Genomic DNA, 25,700 nt, shown 5'->3' with positions numbered 1-25,700 from the left:
TTAAAGTTCAGAGTTTAGGATCTAGAGCAGGGAAATAATGAGTCTACAGTCCTGCAGTTCAGACATCAGTATTTAATTTACATTATTCATAACATTTTGGATCTCCTTAAGAATTTTCTCATGAATATCTCTAAGTGGGACAAAAAAGTGAAAATAATACCAAACATTTTTTTTGTTAAATATAACACTGCGTACACTACACTATTGTGCACGACCAAAGTAGAAACGAAATGAAAGGTGATTCAGCCATATGAGGCCTCTCTCTGACCGCAGCTCTGATAACGCCTTCGACTGACATACGGTACATACTCACATACATACAGATCATCAAATTGACAGCTCGGGTTATTTGACGTGGGGCTGTGTGAGGTAGTTATCTATGGTCACCTGCAGTAGACAGTAGCCCTGTTCAGACCTGTCCTGAGTGATCCCATCACAAGTGGACAGCTCTAAATTCAGTGTGAACGCACCCAGGACACATTTAAGATCCGACCTCTCAGACCACATTCGGAGGTGGTCTGTACCACATGTGGCCACATTATTTTGTGTGAATGCAAATGCGTCCTGGGTCACATTGAAGGACTGGCTCCTCTACTGACGTCCTCTGACACAGTCTAATGAGTCCTGTCACAGTTTCATAATAAACCAAAATTATTTTACTATTTACTAAACCCTTATTTCACATCCAGGTGTGCTGAACACTTATGAACAGACTTGTGAACGGATCACCAAAGACGCATGTTAACACCAGGTCTGAACAGGGCCTGAGAAGAAGCAGGAGATCCGGCACAGAAGCTGAGTGATGTGCTGTGGATGACGCCAACCCAGAAAACATGGTTTAGCCACTTTGAAAATACCCACAGAAGAAAGCTAATATTGGTTTAAACAATCATCAAATAATCCTTTCCTTTGGAACTACATTTTTTTCAACCTTCGAACTACCGCATCCGTATGCAAAATGCGCCAATGCTTCAGAGTCCATCCCAGTACCAACCCTCACGGACTCACAGACTTTGATGCACGTTAGTGGAGCTTAGGCCTGTCCCACTGTAAAAGCATGAGGGCTCTCTCACAGACATTTTGAGCCCTTCATACAGCTGCAAGAGGCTACGTCCTGGAAAGGCAGCTGGCCTGGAGGGTGTGTGTCCGAGGCTGCTGCAGGACTGTGCAGCTCAGCTGGCTGAGCCTCTGCAGAGGATCTTCAACCTAAGTCTGCAAACAGGGAGGGTCCTGGTCCTGTGGAAAACATAATGTCTTGTTCCGGTACCTACAGTAGGATAAATGACTACAGAGCGGTGGCCCTCACGTCACACATCATGAAGACCCTGGAGCAGCTACTTCTCCACCTTTTGAGGCCACAGGTTGAACATTAGACCCCCTGCAGTTTGTTTATAAGGAGCATATTAGAGTGGATGATCCGTCCCCTACATGCTCCACGTTCTTTGATTTTTCAGTTATATTTAACAGCATCCACAAGGGGACTGTTCTGACTCCACTCCTGTTCCAGACTTTAAATACATCTCTGAGTCTCCACATCCAGAAATACTCAGATGACACAGCTATTGTGGTGTGTATCAGGAATGGGCAGGAAGGAGAGAGCAGGGATCTGACGATGGCCTTCAGTGAAGGGAGCAACAAGACCTGCCTCCTTCTGAACCTCCAAGACCAAGGAGATGGTCACTGACTTTCACAGGTCCAGGTCTTGGTGCTTAGCAGGAGGCTGGAGTCACTGAGGACTGTTGTGGAGAGACATATGCACTGTAAGATGCAGCCCATCTTGGACACTACCAACCACCCTCTCCACAACCTCCTTGCACATGAACGTTAACAAGCATAAAAAGGAACAAACCCAAACATTAACATTACAAGAAAAGGAAGTTTACATGGAAATATAAACAGTGGTGATTCTGAGCCAGAACTGTGTCTAGTTATTTGTCCTATGATGGCATGATGATGAATTCCAAACCTGCGTTCTTCACTGTACAAAACATGTTTTGGCATCTTCAAGGTAACAAGGTGATATGTCACAAAGTGCTGTCCCATTCCTGTTCATACCAGCTCAATAAAGTCTGTGAGGGTTCAGGGTCTAGGCCTTAAGGGGACTGGGTCAAACAGCTGCAGCCTAATGTAGTTGTGCTTCTGTGTAGTAATACAGAAAGGAAAGGGCTGTTTGATAGTGAGATAAAAAGGTGAAAACATTTAAAATATAGCGTAGCTCTTTTCTGTCACTTTTTTTTTAAGTGGTTAAAACACAGCAACCCATCACTCAGCTTCTGTACTGGTGCTCCTGAACTGGGACCGCACTGACCTGAATCTACGGCAGGTAACACTGACTAAATAAGTACCTCACATAACCCCCCGTCAAATAACCCGTACTATCACTTTAAGTCAGTGGCAAGAAATGAGAATGCAGGATGAGTTTGTTTTGTTTTTTTTGTCACAGAGGAAATGCTTATGTTATGTAAGATCGTATCACATTAACGAGGAAGTGGTGGCGTAAGCCTACAAACACCAGTGTGTTACAGGAGGACAGCTACAAGAGTCGTATGTTACAGCAAGCAGGTGTCGTGTCTGTCTCCATTAGTGAAGCAAACAAATCCAAATCACACCGTCACACAGCTGTGAGGATAATGTGCAGCTCACTGTTAAAATGCCCAGTAACACGTGGTCTTCAGTGCTATGTTTAGGTCGACCCACCGCGTGATCAGGAGAGCTTCTGTTACTTCGTAATGGCAGAATTGTACAATAGCTTTGTTGACAGCTATCACAGTAATCACGGACACAGTGAGAGTTGTTACGCTAAGGTTTCCAAGTATGAGTTTAAAAAAAAAAACAAAAAGAGAAGAAGAAGAGGGAGGCTTCTTGTGTACATGACAAACAAAGGCTCAGAGAAGAGACACAGTATCATTTCAACACAGATAAATCCGCTGCTTTACATGAATGTCACCTGTAACACTTCCATCAGCTGCCCATAAGCAGATTCAACGGGGTCATATCGAGTTATTATTAGTACTGGTAGCCCTTAAAGCACGATTCAGACAGTTACCCTCTGTCGATCAAACACTGTCATATGTCAGAGCTTCACCTCTCTAATACACATGTGTTATATTGTGTTGAGCAAGTGGTTTATTTACAACCATAGTGACACAGTTGCCTACAAAATCCAAAATAAAAATGGGGTTGGCTATTGCAATGGTCAGCCATGGTTGTGATTGGCTGCTGAGGACTGTGCTCTCAGGACATATACTTTGTGTGTTTGTATACATGTGCATGCTCGCAACAATTGTTTACATATATCTGTGCAATTGTATTGGAATATTTGAATGTGAAGCGCACTTTAACATGATAATAGTACCAGCCAGTGTGTGTGTGTGTGTGTGTGTGTGTGTGGTTACGAGGTGATGGAGGGCTCTACTTGTTTCACAGTCAGCAGGGTTTTCGTGGTGAGAGATGGGAGCTGGAGTTTTGGGAGGGGGAGGGGGAGGGAGGGACAGGTTATGCCGACTCTGGCGGTGCCTCAGAGTCCAAGGGCAGTGTGCAGTCTCAATGCAGGCCGGAGCCTAGAGCAAAGCCGGGACGAGGTGTTATTTGATGATCTGAGGACAGTCACTCCAGGCTTTGGCCTTTCGCTTGGCCAGAGCCAGCCAGGCCGGCTCGGTGGACACCTGCGGGGAGTCACTGGAGGGGAAGCGCTTTGACACCTCTTTGACAGCAGGTGGCGATGGTGTAGAATCAGCGATCTCGACTGAAACAACAAAGCACAGAAAAAATTAGGTACAAATCTCTGTTGAACCCTTTCGGCCTCTTCAGACAGATTTTAAGACGGAAGTTTAACAAAACTGATTTAGGCTTTACTCTAACTGATGATAATGATCATTTTCATTCGCAGTTTTGGCTTTGTGAACATAATATCTCTGTAATGCTTTGAGGGACTTTCTCCAAATTTAGTAAAAATGTCGTTGGTGGCTAAATGTCGAAGGTCAAGATCAGTGTGACCTCACATAACACTTTTTAGCCATTACTCAAGACTTCACACAGCAATTATGACAAAATTTCACACAAATGGTTCATATTTTATCTGACTCTGGATAAACAGGGATATAATCTGAAACTAGTCTTAGTGGTGGAGGCAAACAACCGTGAGGTGGTAATTCTAGTTTCTTTTTTTGATTGTTTATTGTCAGACACATTGAAAGTACAGATGTACATTCAAATGTAATGAAATTTATGTAATTATTCATTTGCTACTGCTTAGAGTATAGGGAAAGAAGAAATCAGTAGAGGACAGCAGGTAATAATAAACAGATAAATAATCAATCATACATAACATAACACAATAGTAAGATAGTGGCGCTAAATCTCATTAGCAATATGGAAAATGATTTTAGGAATAGGTTTAGAAGGAGTTAGAAATAATCAATGAGTAAACATCCAACCAGTAAACATCTGAAGTTAACATTCATTATTCTAACTGCCTGGAGGTAGAAACCGTCTTTAAGGCCGCTGGTCTGTGCTCTGATAACCTGACCCTGATGGAAGGAGGGAGAATGAGCTATGTGCTGGGTGGCTGCTGTCCTCCATGATGCTCTGTGCCATCCTCCTGGATCTGTGGCAGTGCTGCTCCTATGATTTCTGATGCCAGTTTTACTATCCCTCTGAGATGTTTGTGGTCCTGTTCAGTCAGGCATCTGGTAGAAGCTAACCAGTGTTTTTTCAGAGAGTCCATGATTTTTAAGGAAACACAGGAAGTCAAGTCTCTGTTGCGCCTTCTTAATGGTGCTGTTTGTACTCAGAGACCAGGAGAGAGAGTCTGTGATCTGAATGTCTAAGACTCTGAAATTAGTCCACATGTGAGCATTGTTGATGTAAACTGTTGGATTAACAGAACTAGACTAAAATCAACAATCACCTCATTATTTTTCTGAACATTTAGGGAGAGATTGTTGTCACAGCCAGGCCCATCCCCTCCTCCACACTTCTTCATTGTTCAGGTCCAGTGACTGTGGTGTCATTTGCAGATTTCACTATGTTGTTGTTTTGATGTTTGGCCACATAGTCAGATGTGAACAGGCTGTGAAGTAACAACCCTGCGGTGCTCCTGTGTTGACAGTTATAGTAGAGGAGTAGCTGGTATCTACTCTCACTGTCCGACAGTCAGACAACCACTTACAGATGAAGTTACCCAGACCACAGTCCCTAAGCTTTAACACCCATTTAGATGATGGATATGAGAGTAATTTACTGTGTGACAGCGTCTGTGTTATTAAATCTGTCAGAACACACAAAGCTGCTGGCCCAGACTGTATTCAACTGTGTGTCCTTAAAACCTGCTCAAATCCAGTATCGTTTATTTTTACAGACATTTAAAAACAATGTTTTACTCTTAAAGGTGCAATTCTGCAATAACAAGTACTTTTACTTTTAATACGTTAAGTACATTTTACAGTTAATTCCGCTTAAAGGTCCATACAGTCTAAACGTAGATGTCCATGTGTTTTGATTATAAAGCAGGTCTAGGTTCTATATTAATACTGTGAAAGTATCAAAGCCTCAGTCCACAGAGAAATGCACACAGCCTGTATTCAGAAACTGAGCCTTAAAACCAGCCGTCAGGACTTTGTGATGTCACAACAAAACAGTCACCGCTCTCCATCACACCCCAAGCCCCGCCCACCTGGAGTGTTTACCTGATGGACATGGGACCTTTAAGTAAAATTTTGAAAGCAGCGGTATTACTACTTAAGGATGGCATATTCAAAGGGTTTGTTTTGTGTGACCAAAGGTCCAGACAAAGTTTTCATATTACATGAAACCAAAGAAAAGCAACTCATCCTCACATTTCAGAAGCTGGAACCAGCATTTTTGCTTGAAGAATAACTTAAATCATTAACTGATTATAGAGACTGATTATCAGCAATATATTGTCTTTACTGGGGTGCGTGCAGGTTCTTACCAGTGACAGAACTGGGTAAAGTGTTGGCCTTTTTCAGGTTCTCTCTGCGCTCCAGCCGTCCCAGAAGGCTGTCGGGTCTCTTGGGCTCCTCTGGGGTCTGAGGTTTAGAAGAAGGACTGGTGCTCCCACTGCCTTTGCTCTCTGTGGGGCTAACCTGCAAAACAGATTTGTGAATCTTTGTGAGGAAAGAAACCACATTAAGGAGATTTATGTGAGATCAGAAGAAATATTAGAAAGTGGGTGAATAGGCCGTCTGGCACACATACACTGTCTCTCTCTCTGGTGTGTTTTTCAGCCAGCTTGGCCTCTCTTTGGCTGCGTCGCTCCTCTCGGTTCTGCTGCTGCTCCCTGAAGCCCTTCTGCTTCTGCAGAGCCAGTGTGATCCATAAGGGCCCAGCCTCCTTCTCCTGGACCCTCGCACTGTCCAGCGAGTGCCTGCTCTGTAGGGATGGTTTTTCTGCAGAGGAGCACATTATTATTTGCATATTACTAGGACAAGATATAATTTAAAATGTTTTGTTTCTGGTTCTGAAAAAACCCTATAATAACTGTGTCTCGGCGCTCTCTGATCTGTTCCTTACTTTGAGAAATGTAAGGATGTTTTTCAACCAAATTCCATTTTTCATTTAACAAAACAAGCCAAAGTTCTCAGATACTAAAGGAAATGTTCACATTTTTTTCAAGCCTATAGCAATACAACACTCACATGTTAATTTTTAGATTGAATAAAGTTGTAATCATTCCTCTAGTCCATACTGGGCATCAAGAGATCCCTTACTTGTGCAATTTCAATGTAGTTAATGGGAAACAAAATCAACAGCCCTTACTCTGTAAAAAAAAATACTTGAAGCTAATATTACACTTTGGGAAACTTTCAAAGCCTAACTAAACAGATGTGTGAAGTGAGAATTCAAACAAGGAACTTTTAAAATAAGTAAATATGATTACCAATGTGACTGTATATTTGAAACTAACTTTTTGTACTTTGGTTTTACAGTACTACAGATACATTTCAGTCGCTACCAAAAAAGCTTCAATATCCAGCCCAACATGTTTAGCCATGCAGAGTTGCTGCAGGTTGGAGGATTTTACTCCTGCAGCCAAGATTTCAAGTTTTTCATGCTAAAATAAATCGAATCAATTTCTGTCTGTCTCTGAAGATGAAATTTTACTAAATGACAGAAAAAACTTATGGGAGCTCCTGTCATCTTTAGGCTTCCTTTTTAAGTAGTCCCTGGATGAAGAGACACTGACCTCTCCTGATGAGCTCTGTCTTCCTGTCAACCTTCTCTCTCCAAGGGATGTTGATGGAGGGGAAGAATGACCTCTTCTCCTTTGGCTCCTCTTCTCCTTGGACCTGGCCTTGGCTGCTCCGGTGCAAGTGGGCCACTGCTGAGGGTTCCTCGGTCCTGCTCGTCTGCTCCTGGCTGGATGAATCTGTGGCCCCTGTTCTCTGGATGACGGTGTCACTGGGAGGCCCGTGCACCGCTTTAGGTAGCGGCGATGGGGGAGGCGTTGGGACTGCTCCAGTAGGTTTGGGTGACGTAGTTGGTCTTCGGTAGAGCGGTGGTTTTGACAGCACTTTCTCACCTTCAATGTGTGCGGTTGAGCTGGTAGACTTAACTGGTTTAGCCCGAGGGATGGCAGGGGAGGCGGCTGCATGCAAGTACTTGCCAATCACGCCTTCTTTGTGGGGTGAAGCAGGACTTGATTTATCAGAAAAGACAGAGGAAGTATCAGAGTCTGGCTCAATGGGGGTAAGAGGTGAAGGGACGCCGTCGAAGCTGTCTCCAGCGCTATAGCGTTTCTTCCTTTTCTCAGTGGACTGTTCGCTGTGGAAACGCAGGGAGTAGTTGGTCCTCCGCAGCTTTATGCCAAAAGGTGAGGGCTTCTCCTCGCTGTACGGGCCCCGCTCCTCTCCCTCCTCTCTGCTTTCAGACACCCCCGTCTCACTCTGAGCCCTGCTCTTCAGCTCTGCCCCGTCAGGTTTGGCTCCGGGGCTGGGAACCAAGAAAGAGGGGAGGTCTTTGGCAAACATACACTCCTCTGACCCTCTGTCTACGATGCGGACAGTTTTACTTGTCCTGCTCGGAGGTTTACTGGTTGGAGCTGGCGAGGTTACAGTGGGGCTGTCAGACGGAGGAGCTTCCTCTCCGACTTCCTTGTCGTCCACACTGAACACCTCAGAGTTCCTGTTTGAGTCTCCAAACTTCTTCTTTGCAGGGGTGATGGAGAACTTGGCGCTGGCAGACATGGTCTTCCTGAGGTTCGTGTGGGAGAACGCATGCTGGTCTTCACTGCTGGGTTGAGGCTGATTCCTGTTTGGGTCTGGGTACTCATCATACTTGCCCTCTTCTACCCCCTTGAATATCTTTGATCTGATACTTGCCCACTCTGCCAGGATGGCTGCACTGGACTGGTCGGTGGAGAGCGCGGACTCGTTGAGTGATTTGGTTTTGCCAGACTTGCGGTCTGGTGATGTCTTGCTCTTGGGCGGTGGTGTTCCCTGGGCCTTTCTATCCTCTCCCAGACCCAGCAGAGACTTACAGGCGGTGTCTTTGATCTGGTCTAAATTGACGGCTGTCCCACAGAGCTGAGCGCCTGTCACTAAGATGGCCGTGTGGGGGACATATGGAGATGTGGGAAGGTTGGGGGAGTCTGGTTCCTCAGAGGACGAAGCCTTAGCTCCCTCCCTTTGTTCAGCTGTAGCGCCGCTCTGGTGGCTGGAGGCTGGTGTAACGGGCGTCAGGTTGACCTTCTGGAACAGAATCTGCTTTTCTCCAGAGGAAACCTTAAAAGAGAAAGGTCTCTGTCTCTCCTCCATCTCCCTCCAGCGCAGCTCCTCAGCTCTTCTCTTCCTCTCCTGTGGGTCTGAGCTGCCATCAGCCTCCTCTCCTGACATCCTCCTCTGCTCCTCCTCCTTTCTCATCCTCTCCTCTGCTTCCACTTTTTCCTTTTGCTCCTCTTCCTCTTTCAGCTTCCTCTTCCTCTCAGCCTCAAGCTCCTCCTGCCTTCTCGCCTCCTCCTCCTGCTCCCGCTTCATCCTCTCCTCTTCCTCTTCTTTCCTCCTCTGCTCCTCCAGTCGCCTCCTCTCCTCCTCCTCCTCACGTTGTCGACGCTCCTCCTCTTCTCGCATCCTCCTTTCCTCTTCCTCCATCTGCATCCTCTCTTCCTCCTCTCTCATCCTCCTTTCTTCCTCCTCTCTAATCCTCCTCTCCTCCTCTTCCCTCATCCTTCTCTCTGCCTCTTCTCGAAGCCTTCTCTCTTCCTCCTCCCACTGTTTACGACACCTTTCCTTTTCCTCCTCTATTTCACGCAGCCTCACCTCTTCTGCCCTCTTCCTCCTCTCCTCTTCCTCCTGTCTGAGCCTCTGCTCCTCCAGCTCTCTCCTCCTCCTTGTCTCCTGTCTTTCCTCTTCATGGAGTCTCTGTTTCTTGAAGCTTTCCAGGGACTCTTCGAGAGATGCCCTGCCCTGCTCGTCGCTGGAGACCCCTGCTGCCTGTAGGTCCTCTTGCACCACACCAGGGATGGATACCTCGTGGAGGTCCTGTGGAGGGATGTGGAAACATGATTTGTTTCTTCACCAGAAAAAAAAACGGAGGTAAAAGTCACAGAATGAATCAACAACATGCTAAGACCCGTTTGTTGCAACTCATATCTCGACTACAGCTCTGGCTCACCTGTGTGAACCGCCGGTGCTTGCGGGAAACTCTCTGGTTTTTTGGTTTGATGGACAGTTTATGCTTGGCGGCAGTGTTGTCTAAGCGAGGAACAGACTGTGGGACGGCATCCAGGTTGATGGACTCGATCGTGCCAGTGGGTGGAAGAACTCGTTTGGATCTCGGGGACTTCACTGGGGTGCTGTGTGTGTGGGCCCCCGGGGCCTGCTTTTGTCAAAAAAACAGAGCATTTTTTTTAAATCTGAGCTTTCACTGATTTGACAATTTAATCAAAATCACTGCAGCAGAACTAGAGATATCCCATGTGTCATCAACAATGCCACAGTTCTGTTGATGAGGAGCATTCAGCTCCCTCTGGAGCCACAAAAGGTTTCTCAAATACAGTTGCACAGACTTTCACTTAAATCTGTGGAGTTTCCTTTTATAATGAAAGTAAACTCTCATCTGAATAATGATGACTTGTTACCTTTGGCTCTGTTTTTGGTGGCTCAGCTTCCACCTGGGCCAGCACCTTCAGAGGGCTCCGGGGAACCTCTTCCTCATCTGAACTTCCCTCATCTCCCTCACTCTGCCTCAGTGAAGACGGCCTCTGGCCAAACTTTATACCTTGCGCTATCTGCCTCTGTGTGAAAAAAAGATTATACACATGCCCAGAAGATAAAGGATCAGTAACCGAGCAGACCTCTCTACATGGCCTACCTGCAGATTCCGAACTTTATCCGACACGTTTTCTTGGGACATGCTGTGATCCAGACCGGGCTCTGTCGCCGGCTCCTCTGGGATAAAGATGCTGTCGTGCGAGAGAGCTCGAGATCCAATGGGATTCACCTCCCTGCAGGAGAGAGAGAGGGCATCTTCAGTGTTGCAGTGTGTTATCACTGTCATTCATTCTTTGATCACGCGGGCTCTGTGGCATTTTTCTATGTAAATTATTTTGCAGAGTGAAATGAATGACCTCTATTCACGCCAGCAGTTTAAGGCTCAGATCAGGCTTGTATAAACTGTATTTGAGCTGAGCCTCTTTTATCTACAGATTGTAAAACTGTAACTTGCAGTATTTCATCTTTCTGAAAGTGAAACCATCTGATAAGAAGTTTAACTGTTTCTTAAATTAAAATCTGAATACCCTCACCGTCTGAATGGAGGAGGCAAGTCATAAATGATGGGCAGGACCTGTGGTTGTAGCTGTAACCACAAGAGTAAAAGCTCAGACAAATATATGTGAAAATTAAACTGGATCTACGTACTGACCTCAGATTTTGACTGGACTCCTCGTCATCAGACACAACTCCATTGCACACTTCCCCAGTAGAAAAACTCGCCTTTAGCTCTGCTCCATCAAAGCACCCTTTCGCTTCCCGCTTCTTCTTCTTCCCAAACAGCCGTCTGAAGGGCTGGAATTTGCCCTGTCGCCTTCTCTCTGTCGGAGGAAGAAAACGGATGATAACCACAGCTACATGCAATCAGATCGTCAATCTTTATATCGCACCCTCTTGCTAGATAACGAGCAGGACTGTGCCTATGGGCGTGTTTTGTATGTGAGTGTGTGTGTAGATGATGAAATGCAATTGATTGAAGAAAAGGAAAATGAATCAAAACAGCAGATGGAATGAAGAGAAAACCTCGGCTCCTTGGTTCATACTTACTTGTATTTACAGGAAGTGTAAAAGATAAACAACATGACAACAGAGCACCCACAGCCAGAGCAGCTTTAGCAAAACAGAGACCAAATCTTTGACTGAAAACAGGCAAATTCAAGTCCACGATTTATCCTGAGAGAAAGGAAGACATTAAAAACCCACAAAGACGCCCTAACTACCAACAGGCCTTCAAGGTTTAAAGGTCCCATATCTTCTCCTGTGTTTTATCTGAAGTGTTGATCTCCATCAGAAGATATATTTGTGGTTTTAAGAACCAAAAACCATCTCAGTGTAGTTTTACATCTCCTCTCTCAGGCTTCTCACTGGAGCTCTAGTAACGACAGGTCAGTCAGCCAATCAGAAGAGAGGATCTGAGCCTCTCTTCTGATTGGCTGACTGTTTTCTGAATGATCCAATAAAAATATAACAGATTTCAGGTAAACACCAAACACCAAACCCTCCAAGGTTGGATGGTGGGTCCAGGTGGGCGGGGCTTGGGGTGTGGCTGAGAGCGGTGACTGCTTTGTTGTGACATCACAAAGTCCTGACGGCTGGTTTTAAGGCTCAGTTTCTGAATACAGGCTGTGTGCATTTCTCTGTGGACTGAGGCTTTGATACTTTCACAGTATTAATATAGAACCTTGACCTGCTTTATAATCAAAAAATACAATCTCACTTTGCACAATATGAGACCTTTAATGTCAAATGTGTCACTCATATTATATTTGACCTGCAACGTTTCAATAGATAACAACACTCATTGCTACTTAATGACACACATTTCACAGCTAATCACTGTGGAAGATTCCCTTATCCAACAATCCCCGCAACCATCTATTAGCGCGATAAAAGCCAGAGATAAAAATGTGTCGACTGATGCAATAAAACAGAAAAGATGTAATAAACCCTGATGGAGCTGGTTCATGAGGAAGTCAAGAAGCAAAGTTAAGAAACTAACTTTGGACTTTGATTGTTATCTTTATTTGCTCATCATCCCTCCTTCCTGAAAGTTGTAAACTCTTACACACAGGCTAAACTTTACCATGTATAAAAAGATAAAATGTTGCTCTGCTGACATGAAGTCATCTGAAAATATAAACTGTAGAACAGTTCTGTCTTCTTACATAAGTCTGTGTGTTTTGTTTCTGTGTCTCAGTAGAAACTTGTAGAGGTCCACTGGATAAACTAAGTGGGTGAGGTTACAGAGCCACAAAGCTACTCTACACCACTGTGCAGACAGGCGTCCTCAGGGCTCAGTGAGGATCCCTTTCAGAGCTATAAGTAGCAACTGGTGTGGGATTTCAGTCAGCCAGAGGCATCATGGGAAATGATACAGTAAAGTAATTTCTCCTGTTAGATCCATGACCCTGATGTGTGTGTCTTTTTTGCGTGGGAGAGTAAAGACAAGTTTAATTGGTGTGTATGTATTTAAAGGCCTATTTATATAGCCTACTTTAAATACTGACAAAGATATGTTTATATTGCCTATAGAGTGTGGGAGGTATTTTTATATTATCTAAGTACAGAATGTGTACTGAAAACAGACACTGTCCAGGTTTAACCAAAAGGGAAAACTTCCTGTAAGAGTCAATGTGTCGCTCATCACCATGTAAACTGCTGTGATATAGTCGCACAGAAATGGGCAGAATATTGAATTTGATGTGGTTGGATATTTCCTCTCACTTCCTGTATTTGGACTGAAGATATGATTTGTTTTTTCACTGAAACTGAGAAAATCAAATTTTCTGTGAAAGGTTTACCGGAGTGTCAGAGTGTGTCAAACTTTTTAGAACTGATGTGAACAGTTTATGAACCACTCCCTCCAGATAAAATGTACTTATATCTTCATTACTACACAATCGACCCCTCACACCCACTTTTTAAAACAAATTTTGACATTATGGGAAATACATTTGTTTTATTACCAATAGTTAGAAGAGATTGATACCACTCTTCACTAGAAACTTGTTATCTTGGTTTAGCATGAACACTGGAAAAGCAACTCACCTGTTTGACCATTAAAATGGATAGAGCTCTAATATAAATTAAGATAGGAAATGCTATTTATCTCTATAGGGAAATTCACAAAATTATATATCTTGTTTGTTTAATCCATACAGGTATGTGCTGCACTAAACCAGTAGAGCCTTCACTGCTCTTGAATAGGTCAGCACATGAACACCCTTAAAAACCTTGATTTTACACCTTGTTTTTGGACAGATTAGAGGTTTGGGAGGCTCCTGTAGAGGATTTTATTACTGTTCAACAGAGCCAAGGCTCCCCCCTTCCCCCTTTATGCCATGCTAAGCTAACTGGATGCTGGTCGTAGCTTCATTTTTCCTGTAGAGACATGTGAGCGCATCAATCTTTTCATCCAAATCAATCCAAAGCAGATTTGCCAAAATGTCAAATCAAAAAAAAATATATATTGTAGGTTTTACGATGTGCCAAGTGCAAGTTCCCTATGCTGTACGTCACTGAACTCACATTCAGAGGAAAAGGCCTTAAAGCATATTCTTACATTTGAGGGACTGAAACTGGAATATATTTACATTTTTCTCTTAAAGATGTATCAACAAACTGTTTGGTCGACTAATCACTGAATAAGCTAATCATTTAAACTCTCCGCTATTTGGATGTTATTAGGCTTCACTTTGTTTTCTTCTTGGTTTTTGCAATTTTGCAACTTTCTTTTCTTTTTTTCTGTCGCCAGTTTTTGTCTTATAATGTTTTATGTATTTATTTATCTCTTCTTCAATAAGAATATATTGGAAAAAAATAAATAAATAAACTTTTGAGACTTTCTCAATGGTTTTGCTCATCATCTGTCAATCACAATAAACAAATCTAATCCTTATTTGAATAGAGATACTTGGTGTTTAAACAGAGCGCCACTGAAATTGATGAAGTGCTCAATACTCTGTCAGACACACTGCTCCTTAGTGCACCGAGTGATATGAAGGTGCAGCACCGATGTTCTGTTTCCCTGCAGCATCCTCTCCCAGCATCAGGGCTCATCCACTGTCTCTACTCTGGTATAAATCCCATAATGCACCGCCGTGGGCACGCTCACACACTCATGCGTGAAACGAGAAAGGACATTTTTTTTCTGCAGCGTAGATGATGCAGTGGTGCTCCACAGAGTGGCCACCAAGCTAACGCTAAGGTTAACTCCTGCTTCCTGTGGCTGAGCGCAGTCTGTTTTGACCCAGGTCCTCTGGACTCAGACCCTTGCTGGTTTTTTACTCTAGCCATGTGAACAGGGAATATTTCACATCTGGTGGAGGCTAATTAACTGGCTGACAGCACAGTAAACCCGCAGGAGGCTGGCTGAGAGGGGCTGCTGTTGGATTTAATAAAGATAAGATAAAACGCAGCCCATTATTCTAACAACAATGAAGTAAAATTCATGGTTTTATATCATAGATTTATATATTCTCTATGTCATTAAAGAAACAATTGCACATTTAGGGAAAAATGCATATTTGCTTTGAGTGATATAAATCAAAACGTGAATAACACCCTCTGCCAGCAGCCTCTTAGCTTAGCTTAGCACAAAGACTGGAAACAGGAGTTAACAGCTAGCCTGGCTCTGTCAGGTTACAAAAGCTGCCTAATTAAAACTTGTGATAATAATTATAATTAACATTGTATACCTTGTTTGTTTGATTCATACAAAAATGGGGTTGCCAGCCTCTATGTGAAGAAATAAATGGACTTACAGTTATATAGCGCTTTTCTAGATTTACTGACCACTCAAAGCGCTTTACATCTGCCACATAATAGGGTGATGCCACTGCCCCTAGCTGTGAAATTGTCTGGAACATAAAAAGGCAAATTGTCTCTTTTTAAACTTTGGTTTGGATTAAACTAATGTGTTAATTATTGAGTTTTAGAGGTGCTGGTAGGTGGATATGGTTACCTTTGGGCAGACCCTGGTTAGCTGTTCCTCCATTTCCAGTCTTCATGCTAGGCTAAGCTAACCAGCTGCTGCCTGTAGCTTCATATGTACCATACAGGCATGACATCTGCATCAATTTCTCCTATTCCTTTAACACTGAATTTTCAGATTTTATCTTCTGTAGAATGTCTGTCACAAATCCTGCACCTAAATGTAGCCTCTTTTTTTATGAATGCTACTTTTCCCCACTGATCTAATACTGTATATCTAATATCTTCTCAGATTCTGTCTTAAAACTGTTTAAAGAGATCAAATAAGAGCAGATGAAGTAGGTGATCCACGAAGCCATAAATCACAGAAGTGGACACAGCACACCACAAGCATAAGTAAAGGTTTCTGCAAAATCTAATCCATCAGGTCAAACCCATCCCCACACCATGCAGTTCTTAAGGAGACAGTGGAAACACAGTCACACTGAGGTTATTTCATTTAATTTAATACACTGTCTCTTTAAGATGTCACTGAAAGCACTCATTTTTTTTCCTATTTACCTGGGCCTTTGGATTCAGTTACCTCTAAAAGCATGTCATGCTTAGTTTCCACGGCGTCCGTTGCCATGGCCACTGCACACCTTGGCTGTGGTGAAAGAACAAGGAAGTGATCACTGGGATGTTGTTATCTGCTTTAAAGGAGAAAGTGTGAGCTGAGGGGAAACAGAGGTGATCAGCTCTGGGTCACGATGAAGCCGTTTTTGAAAGCAAGAAGTCTGAAGCCGCTCTGTTGTGACTTGATGTTGCAACTAAAAATACACAGAACAGTTAAAAATATTCTTGTAGCATTTGATTTGAACACGTTCCTTCTCAGCAGATGACCGTTCGCTGTGTCTAATGATTAGAGATCCTCCATAAAGTTACAACAGAAACACTTACACATGAACCACCTCATAAACTGACAAGAACAAACAAAGCACAGCCTGCTCCTGAACCCTGAACCCTACATCCTCACAGCCAACACCTATCTGCAGAGCAGAGCCAGAGGTTTTCTGATGTACTGCAGAAATGTGTGTTGTGTTTAAAACCACAAGCGCCCAGGCTGGCAGTATAGAACCAGAGAGAGTGAGAGACAGTACTGAGAGAGCTGGAGAGCAGCCCGCTGTCTCCAGTGGGATCAGCATGCCGTGGGCTTCCTTCCTGAGGCTGACAGAGCTGGACTGACTCTCTCAGAAATGTCTCGCTCCAAAAAAAAAAAAAAGGCTCTTTGTCCTGTCTGACTCCAGCCAGCGCAGAACAAGGAACGAACAAGCATGTTTGGTAGTAGGGGGTGTGTGAACACAGACAGAGCGCGTGTGATTTGGAGAGAGACTGTGTGTGATTGTGTCTGCTGGTGTGAAGAGAGATATTGTGGATTTTCTTTTTTTATTGTAGTCTGTTTGGCTGCCACTCCTAATGTTGAGCAAATGTCTGTGTTTCTTGGTGTGTTGTTGTAGACCCACTGCTGCAGAGGACAGATTGGGGAGCAGATAGAGATGGGATGAGGGAAGCACGAGGAGCAGCCATGTGCTCTACAGAAGCAGAGAAATGCCTTTGACAGGGATACAGCTGCATCATAGTATGGCAGTGGCATAACACGATGCTGCATCTCAGCGCTCTCCAACGACCCAGCAGCTCAACATCGTTTGATGGTGACACAGCTCTGCACCAGAGCGGGCCAGACAACTGCCAAAGTCCGGATGGCGTGGCTTAGTGCTGCTGTAGCGGCCAAGTGCCATAACCTTACAGCACAAGTAGCTTGCTGACAAAGCAGACAGACGAACGTGGCGGAGCCATGGAACAGTTTACCTATTTCAGCTGCACAGCTCGAGATGGCTGCGCACCACTGCAGTAAAACCTTAGGGAACATCGATCTGCCCTTTTGCACAAAGCTCGTTTTACCCAGACGAACGACGCCGCTGCCTCCGCTGTGGCTTTGGGATAAAACGGTAAAATAATAAAAATACAGAAAAGAGACAGAAGAGCAGGTTTGGTGTTTGTTAGGTCTGTTATAGCATCAGGTGCACTCAGAGTGAGGAACATGGTGGAGGAACATGACCGTGGCATGGAGGATGACATGGGAGAGGATGGATGAGGAAGCACAGAACATGACGTGTGATGCAGGTTTTCACTATCACTGTTATCAGGTTGGCGTCTAGACCCATGTCATCAACTCTTTGTCCAAATCTCATCCTCTGAAGTTTGAGCAGCCTCTGGTTTCCACGGCAACATGTTTGCAACAGCCGGAGCCAGAGGAGCCAGACGAACTCGCACAACAAATCCTTATCACTGCAAACAGACGGATATAGTTTACATGGCACACACCTGCACGTGCACAAACACTGCTCCTGCTTCTCCTGACGTGGTTGTTTTAACAGCAGCTGCACTGAGCAGCACAAAGCGCCAGGCACAGAGACGACGAGGGGGTAACCAAGTGCACACCCTGAGAGCAGAAGGGTTATGTGGAGAGGTGTGAGCTGTGTGGTGATTTATCATCATCTGCTCAGTCAGACACAATACTGCTGCCAAAACTGTCTGTAACACCATGTTTAACCATAAGAATCCTCCATTAATCCACAGCTCGGAACAAACGGCTTCACTGGCTGTCCTGCTACAGTCACAATAAACATTTATCTCTGATGCCAATCTAAATGTACAAATGCATCGCTCCAATCAAAGTGTTCATTCACACTATTCAGCATTATTATATAACTGCTGCACATTTTCCATCATGCATTTCCTCAGACATCTATTTTAGGACAACATCAAAGATAATGTTCTGCTTCATTTTCATGCAAATCCCAGCTCCTCTCACCTTTGTTCCATACACACTGTAATGGGTCTGTGCAATCACGATTGCATCAATCTTCATGTTGCTATGAAAACAGCGTCCCACATGTGTCATGAAACAAGTTCAGTTCAGCACGTCTGACCCAAATCTGCATCGGCCTCAGTGAGAGCTGAGGCTGAGCGTGTTCAGGACTCAGCCACACAGCTGCAGCTCTGTGAGGCAGCACAGGAGCACTCTGAGCTAAACGCTAACATGCTCATGCTAATCAGGTATGTATATTATATATATGATGTACAGAAATCCATACAATAGTTTCAGCCTGGACTAAAATCGTGGATCATCTAACTGAGAACTGCCATCCCTGCTGGAGGGCGCCGGTCGCACAAAACACCTTAAGTTTTCTACTTAAGGTTTAATTTCTACGTAGCTGAGGGAGTTACTTCAGGGTGCTGCATATAATCTCTTAAAAGGTTTCCTCAGTTAAGGCAAAAAGTTAAGTAATTTACAGCAGTGAAAGATTTTACAGCAGTAAAATTGTGTTTGTTGCATTTGTTTACTGGCATTAGCTTGTTATACCTGTTCTCACTTCTAGAGTATGCTGCTATCTCATCCTCCTCTTACTTTGACAGAACCTTCACATTGTACCTTAAACTTGGTTACGTTGAATTAAGATAAGAGTCAGAGGTACCTTTGGTTTTTTTTGGTCGCTAAGGTCTTTTGTGCAACAGTTTAACTGGCTTTAAGTGAATCCTTAAGTATAAGACCAAGATAAGTAGAAAACCTGAAATACTTAAGTGAACATTTTAAGGAAACCTTAAGGAGAAGAGTTATGGGTGTTTTGAGCAACTGTTTCTATTGAAGGAAACCTCAGCTCAGACTTTAAGGAAAATCTTAACTGAAGGTGTTTTGTGCAACTGGCCCATTAAACAACAACTAAACAAACAGCAGTGGTTTATCAGTACATTGCACAAAATACATTCCAGTCCAGCAGCCAATCAACACTGCCTTTGTGAATTATATAATATTCAGTGTTTGTGTTTTCGGACACAGTGCTGTGAGGTGTTGTCGGCATTTGTCTACTCTCGATGTCCACAGGCTGCATGTGGAGACACAATGGAGTACAGAGTGACACGCAACATGTATCACATGACCATCGGTTATATTTTCCATGCTAGCTAGTGGTTATCTAACAAAACTGACGTGTAAACAAACAACAAACAGGCCTTCTGATCCCGCCTGAGCATCTCGAACACAAACACTTTGACTAGTGCTACGTTCAGACAGACACCAACATGTCAGACGTACAGTAGAGAGGTATTGAAACACTTCACTGAGTCACCAACATGAGCTGGTCCTGAACACAGAGAACCAGTACGGACACAGACAGCGCAAATGTTCAAAGACCTAAAGCTGATATTTCATCATCTCTCTGTATGAGAATGTCTTCTTACCGTCCTGTAGTCGCTCCGTGTGAGAGGGGTATCTGTGAGTGTGTGGCCGTTCCACCTGCCTGCTGTCACTGTGGATCTGGGGCATTACCTGGAGTCAGGTGTCAGATGCTGTGAGGGCTTAGTTGTGTGTGTGTGTGTGTGTGTGTGTGTGTGTGTGTCTGTATATGTATGTGTGGAGAATGGTGGGGTAAACATCCCTTGATATTCTCACATTAATGAACGTCTGATTTCCTCTCTAAGGCGCAGTCACAACCTCTGGACTGAGGACCCCTGTCAGTGTGGGCTCACATGAGAGCAGATGTGTGTTGGAGTGGAGCACATGTAGAGTCTGAAGAAAGGGGAGGGGGGGCGTGTCAGCGGGGATCAGGGTAGTGTGAGCGGCCAGCGAAGAGAGATGGGCGTTCTCCTGTGTCTGTTAGTGCTGCTGTGCTGAGGAGGCACAAAGTGACACTTTGTTCCCCCTCCAGAAAGCCAGTGCAGGGGAACAGAGTGGCATTCATCACTTCCACTGGCTGATGCACACAAAGGCTTTCATTGTGGGTTAACAGTAACCGTGTATGCACATGTGTGATTATAATGGCTTGTAATGTGGCGCACCACAACCGCTTAATAACATCATGGTCATAAATGTCTGCTCTGTTTTGTGGAGCTCGTGGAGCTGACAGGTGGACAGGTCAAACTATTTATCGGTTAGGTCCATGAATCTGGTAGCTTCAGTGCATTAGATCCTCATTTTATGGTTATATTACTCTGATCTGGACTCATAACAGCCGTGTATATAAGCATAGCATTAGTGTGTAATAAGGCCAGCTCCCCCCACTCTCCAGGCTTGGCAGCATCACACTGCAGCCTCACAGAGATATGGTAATGATGGGGCTTTACTAACCTGGATGCTGCCTATATTACAGCAGCATAGCACTTCAAAGACAAACTGCTCTCTGACCGGCTCTGTGCAGAAATAGAAACCCCCAAGTAAAGCCGTGCAAACATGCTCTCTCTCTCTCACACACACACACAAACACACACACACACACACACACACACACACACACACACACACACACACACACACACACACACACACACGAGACGAGCAGAGAGTCTTAATGACTCCACTTCATGTGAGAAGAGGCCGGGATCAACCACCCTCAGCTACTCTCAGTGAGACGGGAGCAGCCACAGCACTTGACATGTGGTAAAGCAGTTATTCTGAATTTTCATGGAAGTGAGAACATGAACAAGTGAGAACAAAAATCTGAATATTTTTGTGTTTCTGCCGGCTGGAGCCTTCCTGTGTGGAGTTACCATGTTCCTCCTGTGCCTGTGTGGGATTCCTCTGGCTTCCTCCCACACTCCACAGACATGCAGGTTAATTGGTGACTCTAAATGCCGGCAGCTGTGAATGTGAGTGTGACTGGTTGTTTGTCTCTACATGTCAGCCCTGTGATAGACTGGTGACCTGTCTGGGGTGTACCCCACTCTCACTCAGTGTCAGCTGGGATTGGTTCGAGCCCCCCATCACCCTAAAAGGATAAGCAGTATGCCTAATGAATGAATGAATGTTGACATTTTACCTGCCATTCAAATTATGTAAGTATCTGTGTGTGAAGTAATGTTACATAAGCTAGTGGATGATAAGGATTGCCTAGAGGAGAGAAGAGAATCAAAAACCTAATTTCAAACGTATTATTTCCATTGTGCACATTAGGGCTGCACAATTAATCAAAATATAATCAAAAGTGCAATATTGCCAAGTGCAACATCCTAATCGCAGGAGCTGCAATTTTGTTGACGAAGGTAAAATGTGATGTGCATTGTTATCATTATGAGTGTTGTGGTGCCTCAACCTACAAATCATATTCCAGACATGAAATAACATGCTTGTTTGGTACAAGCCCCAACAAAAATCACATCCTCATCATTTTAATTAATTTATTTTTTTTTGTGAAACGATTGCATCAAGTGCAAAAACAATAATTCCAACTGAAATTGTGACTCATATCACAATCACAATATCTGCCAAAAATAATTGCAAAATGATTTTTTGTCTTATTGTGCAGCCCTAGTGCAAATACATGAAAATATACAAACCTACATATCATATGTGTCAATGCATCAGAACAACCAGTTTGATTCTGGGTTGATTTACAGCCTACTGAATTTTTTTGTCATTTTACAGTAAACAGTGACATTTCTGTGGTTACTTAAATGCCTCAGACATGTCAGTAAACTTATATCATTAACAGTTTTAACAGAATACAAACTGGCGGTGTATCATTTGGAGCAGAGATGTGTTACATGAACATGTACAACCTCATCAGGGAGCTGATGATAACTCGCACCACACAGGACTGAATAATTGGGACAGACCACCTCATAAGGAACCGACTGGGGTGTAATTACAATTTTGTGCTTTAGATAAAGGCAGCTGTGATATCAATACAAATGTCTGTATGATACACTTTAAACAGACAATACTGTACTTACTATTGATGGGCTTAAAATCTTTACCCCGCACTGACTAATACCACTATCAACCCTTTATTCTGCCTTGCTTCCTTTGTACCTGCACCGGTGACAGGCTAATACTTGTAAATTCATTTTGAACGCAGGTGTTTTATTTTTTAACATGCTGGGTGTTTCCAGTTCTGTGTGCTTAATGTGCGGCTATTGGACTGCAAATCAAATGGCATTTAAATGCTGAGAAAACAGTCAGACTCTCTTTGTCTGCCTGGCAGGGATTAAATATAAATCCATAGTTGCAACTTTATCTGCGGTCAAAAGGTGATACATGACTATAGAAATGGACACTACTTCTCACTCCACAGATGTCTCTGAATGATGTTTGCTGGTGACACTTTTGGAGGTGGTGACATGATAACTGAGTCTTTACTGCATCAGGTTGGTTGTGAAACTGGAACATTGCAGGACTTAAAATCTTAAATCAGTGATAGTGATGTCGTCTCCACTATAACACCTCTTCCCCATTTCTCCTGCAAAACACAGAGCTGGGGGGCACAATATCTCATCATTCAGCCATTATCTGTGTATTATTTATAGCTTCCAGATGACACTACACACTCTGATCCATACTGTCAATCAGATGCTGAAGCAGCCACCCAAAAACCAGACCAGTTTACTCAAACCAGCACCATAAATCCAACACCAGCTGCCTGTGATTTCATCTCTGGCAATCTGCCATCTATTCTCCCTGTCGCTAATGTCTCAGCACCAAAGTCCACTGACGATGACAGCAATGATTTAAAGGCCTTTAAACGGTGCGTGGAAATATAAATCCTGATTTTATTTATTTATTTATTTATTTTTGCACATGTAGGCCCACGCCATAGTCTCTGGCCTGTGCATGGTTTTCCAGCTGACTCAAATACCCTGACATCTCTACGGGGCTGTATCGTGTGCATGGCTTGGAGAAAGCCACGGATGGCTGTAGTGAAAGATTACATCAACACAGACCCAAAGGCTCGGATCGATACGCTACCGTTAACGGCAGATTAGCGAATGCTGCCGCACTGGGATTACAGTCTATTAATTGCAGACTAAAAGGCGGATGGAGAACAAAGAATCCGGCCTCTGCTTTTCTCACATAGCACCACACATGAAATCCAAATGTGGGTGAACTGATTAGCGTTATTTGGATTCAATAAAATAATCATTTACGACAATTTGGCCTGCTGACATCGGCGTTTGCGCATTTCAAGTCCGATCAAATTCCAAGTCCCAGCCCATTTACAGCACACACACACACACACACACACACACACACACACACACCTGCGAAGGATGGAGCAGAAGATCTGAGCAGGTCAATGAGGAATGAGAGGTGGGATACAGTGACAAGGTCATCAGCGTCGTGAAAATGGAAAACAATCACCTAGACACACACAACAGGGAAGAAAAGCAGAGGAACAATCCAGCACCTTATTGTTTAAACGCGAGTCCTCCTCCTCCCGATCAGTGCTGAGCTGCGCCCGGCTCCGGCTCCGGCTCCGGCTCCGGCTCCGGCTCCGGCTGCGGCTGCGGCTGCGGCTCCGGCTCCGGCTGCGGCTCCGGCGCTTTTGTGTTGCTGATGCTGCGGGTGCCCGACAGGGACACGCACACACCGACCGTCAGCCCCGCACAGCTGCACGCGTGCGAGATGGAGATGGGAGGGTGTGGCTGCGAGAGACGGGGGTGGGGGGGGGGGGGGGGGGGGGTGGGGCAGCGCCGCCGACACGCCAGCTCCTGTCACCATGCGAGTACGTTACCGTAACGTAAACTCGTGCCTTTCGGAAGTATAGACACGAGGGGACACTGGGATGTGCTGTGGTTTACTGTATGGGGAGTGTGCCGTGAACTAATCATTCTACTGTAGGTCTATTTATAACACTCTGTTTCAGCTGATATAACAGAAATAATAACCCTCCAGAATAAAGGCTCCCCAGTGAAAATATTAGTTTAAATTCATATTTATGAGCCTATAATTATAGGAGCATAACTACAGAGAGCCAGTGTGTCTTCATACTGCCCATAGATAACTCTAGTGTTCTTCAATAAAATGTTAGGGACTGTACAAAGAGTATTAGGGGGGAATGAGGTTAGCAAAGGGGGAAGGTTTTGTGTTTTTATTGTTGCTGAAGGGAAGATGACTTTTCACAGTTTCTCATCCAGAATACCTTTTGTGAAAATTATTGTAAAGAAATAAATGATAAATAGACAAAGATGGCTTTTGGTTTAATATTTAACATATTTAGCTTTTTTTAAAAAACAAAACAAAACAAAACACACCCAATCAAGCATTATGTCACCGATTTAAGGGACAGTCAACTCTCATAAATATCAGGCTGTATCTTGGTGAATGTGATCTAATACTCTGTTCACTTGCTGTGGATTTTTCGAGTAGCTCGTTATACAAAAATATTATTTTCAAATAGTGGGGGCATCTGCATTTTTTTTTTTTTTTTTTTTTTTTTGAGGTCAAGGTGAGGGTCCAGAGAAAATATTAAGAATGATCAGGAGGTTCGTTTACAAAATTAAATCTAAGATTTAACCCCCTCCCCATCCCAATAATTTTTGAACAGTTCCTTATCAAAAACAAAACTGTTTTTAATGTGTGATTAATGATTAATGTGTGTCATACTGTATGTTGCATTGTATCATCTTTCTTGTTCATTTTAAACTCTTAAAGACAGTAAAGCATCTTTGAGTACAATGAAAAGCACTCTATAAATAAAATGTATTATTATTATTATTATTATTAATAATAATAAACCATACAGTGGTCATCATTTAGGGATCCCTGGCATGAAAGGGCTGAAGAACAAGCTCTAAACATCAGACTTTAACCTGCAAACAATACATTTCACCAAGGCTGAAAAGCTTGTTTTAGCTGTCCAGTCTCAAAAAATTAACAAAGAAATATGTTTTAACTAATATTTAAACAATTTTACTCATATAAATTACATTATGCAGGAAGTATGAAAAGGGTTATTATAATCTATTTTATCTGTGTTAATATAAGTTTTACAACCTGAAGGAGTAAATATAACCCTGTATCTAGATCTAATATAACAAAGTTGATATAACCAAGAAAAAAAATATGGTTAACAAAAGTACATTCTTTGCATTATCATGTTAATCACACTGGATGAAAAGTTAACTCCTGGTCTCACAACTGCACATTGATTAGAAATGCAGATACGTTTTTTGTGTTTGTAAAAGATTGTGTAGGCCTTGTTTGCCTTTTAGGTAGAAAGTGATGAGCTTCAGAGTCATTTGGAGCTGAAGGTGATTTTGTTAAGAGTTTGGGCTCTGGGAAAAGACTGGGAGTAAATAACAGACCTAATCTGAAAGGTTCATGTGTTTTAGCATCTGGTTCAAGACTTTAAATACACAGGATTTATTGGTGATTATGCACAGTGATTTTCTGATTAGGTTTTGAATCAGACTATTATAGTAAAAAGTGATGTGATTATGATTGAGTGGATTGACGGGTGGATGTGACTGAGTCAGCTCGTCAGCTCGCCGTTCCTCCATATTGAGAGGAGGGAGTTGATGTGGCAAATTTCAACAACTTGTTTGTGACAAACAATTCTGTTAATTCACTGGGTTGCAGACTTGAAACTAACAGCACCAGCCCTGTGAAACACTGCTATATGATGGTTATTTCTGATTGGGAGCATAAACCACTTGGAGAAAGTGAATGCAGCAGAGAATCGGCACCAAGAAGTGTAAACTATGGATATGTGTGACCAGTGA

The 25,700-nt window shown here is 43.5% G+C and overlaps 1 protein-coding gene across 2 annotated transcripts; it reads right to left on the bottom strand.

The window, feature by feature from the left end:
• Positions 1–57: 57 nt before the first annotated feature.
• cracd (capping protein inhibiting regulator of actin dynamics) lies at positions 58–23,584 on the bottom strand. 2 transcript variants are annotated; one of them, XM_071486906.1, is made up of 9 exons: positions 23,384–23,584; positions 10,885–11,053; positions 10,333–10,465; positions 10,100–10,255; positions 9,634–9,840; positions 7,208–9,500; positions 6,220–6,410; positions 5,954–6,107; positions 58–3,745 (listed from the first exon to the last, which is right to left on the bottom strand). In XM_071486906.1, the coding sequence occupies exons 3-9, from the start codon at positions 10,372–10,374 to the stop codon at positions 3,585–3,587; spliced, it is 3,204 nt and encodes a 1,067-aa protein (XP_071343007.1). In that variant the 5' UTR covers positions 10,375–10,465; positions 10,885–11,053; positions 23,384–23,584; the 3' UTR covers positions 58–3,584. The 2 variants fall into 2 exon arrangements, with proteins under 2 accessions (XP_071343007.1, XP_071343008.1); XM_071486907.1 differs by having other exon boundaries at positions 9,634–9,837.
• Positions 23,585–25,700: the final 2,116 nt, after the last annotated feature.

This window comes from Trachinotus anak, unplaced genomic scaffold (genome assembly GCF_046630095.1).
Source record: "Trachinotus anak isolate AG129_WGS33_773 ecotype Australia unplaced genomic scaffold, CSIRO_AGI_Tana_v1 ptg000010l, whole genome shotgun sequence".
In the NCBI taxonomy this organism is placed as follows: domain Eukaryota; kingdom Metazoa; phylum Chordata; class Actinopteri; order Carangiformes; family Carangidae; genus Trachinotus; species Trachinotus anak.
This window is presented reverse-complemented; position numbering and strand designations above follow the sequence as displayed.

What these genes read in the sequence shown, in the direction of transcription:
- cracd (XM_071486906.1), bottom strand. Translation starts at nt 10,374, where the DNA reads ATGTCCCAAGAAAACGTGTCGGATAAAGTTCGGAATCTGCAG. An exon ending in AGCACCGGCGGTTCACACAG is followed by an intron (nt 9,501 to 9,633) that starts GTGAGCCAGAGC and finishes ATCCCTCCACAG; the next exon opens with GACCTCCACGAGGTATCCAT. An exon ending in TTTACCCAGTTCTGTCACTG is followed by an intron (nt 3,746 to 5,953) that starts GTAAGAACCTGC and finishes TTGTTGTTTCAG; the next exon opens with TCGAGATCGCTGATTCTACA.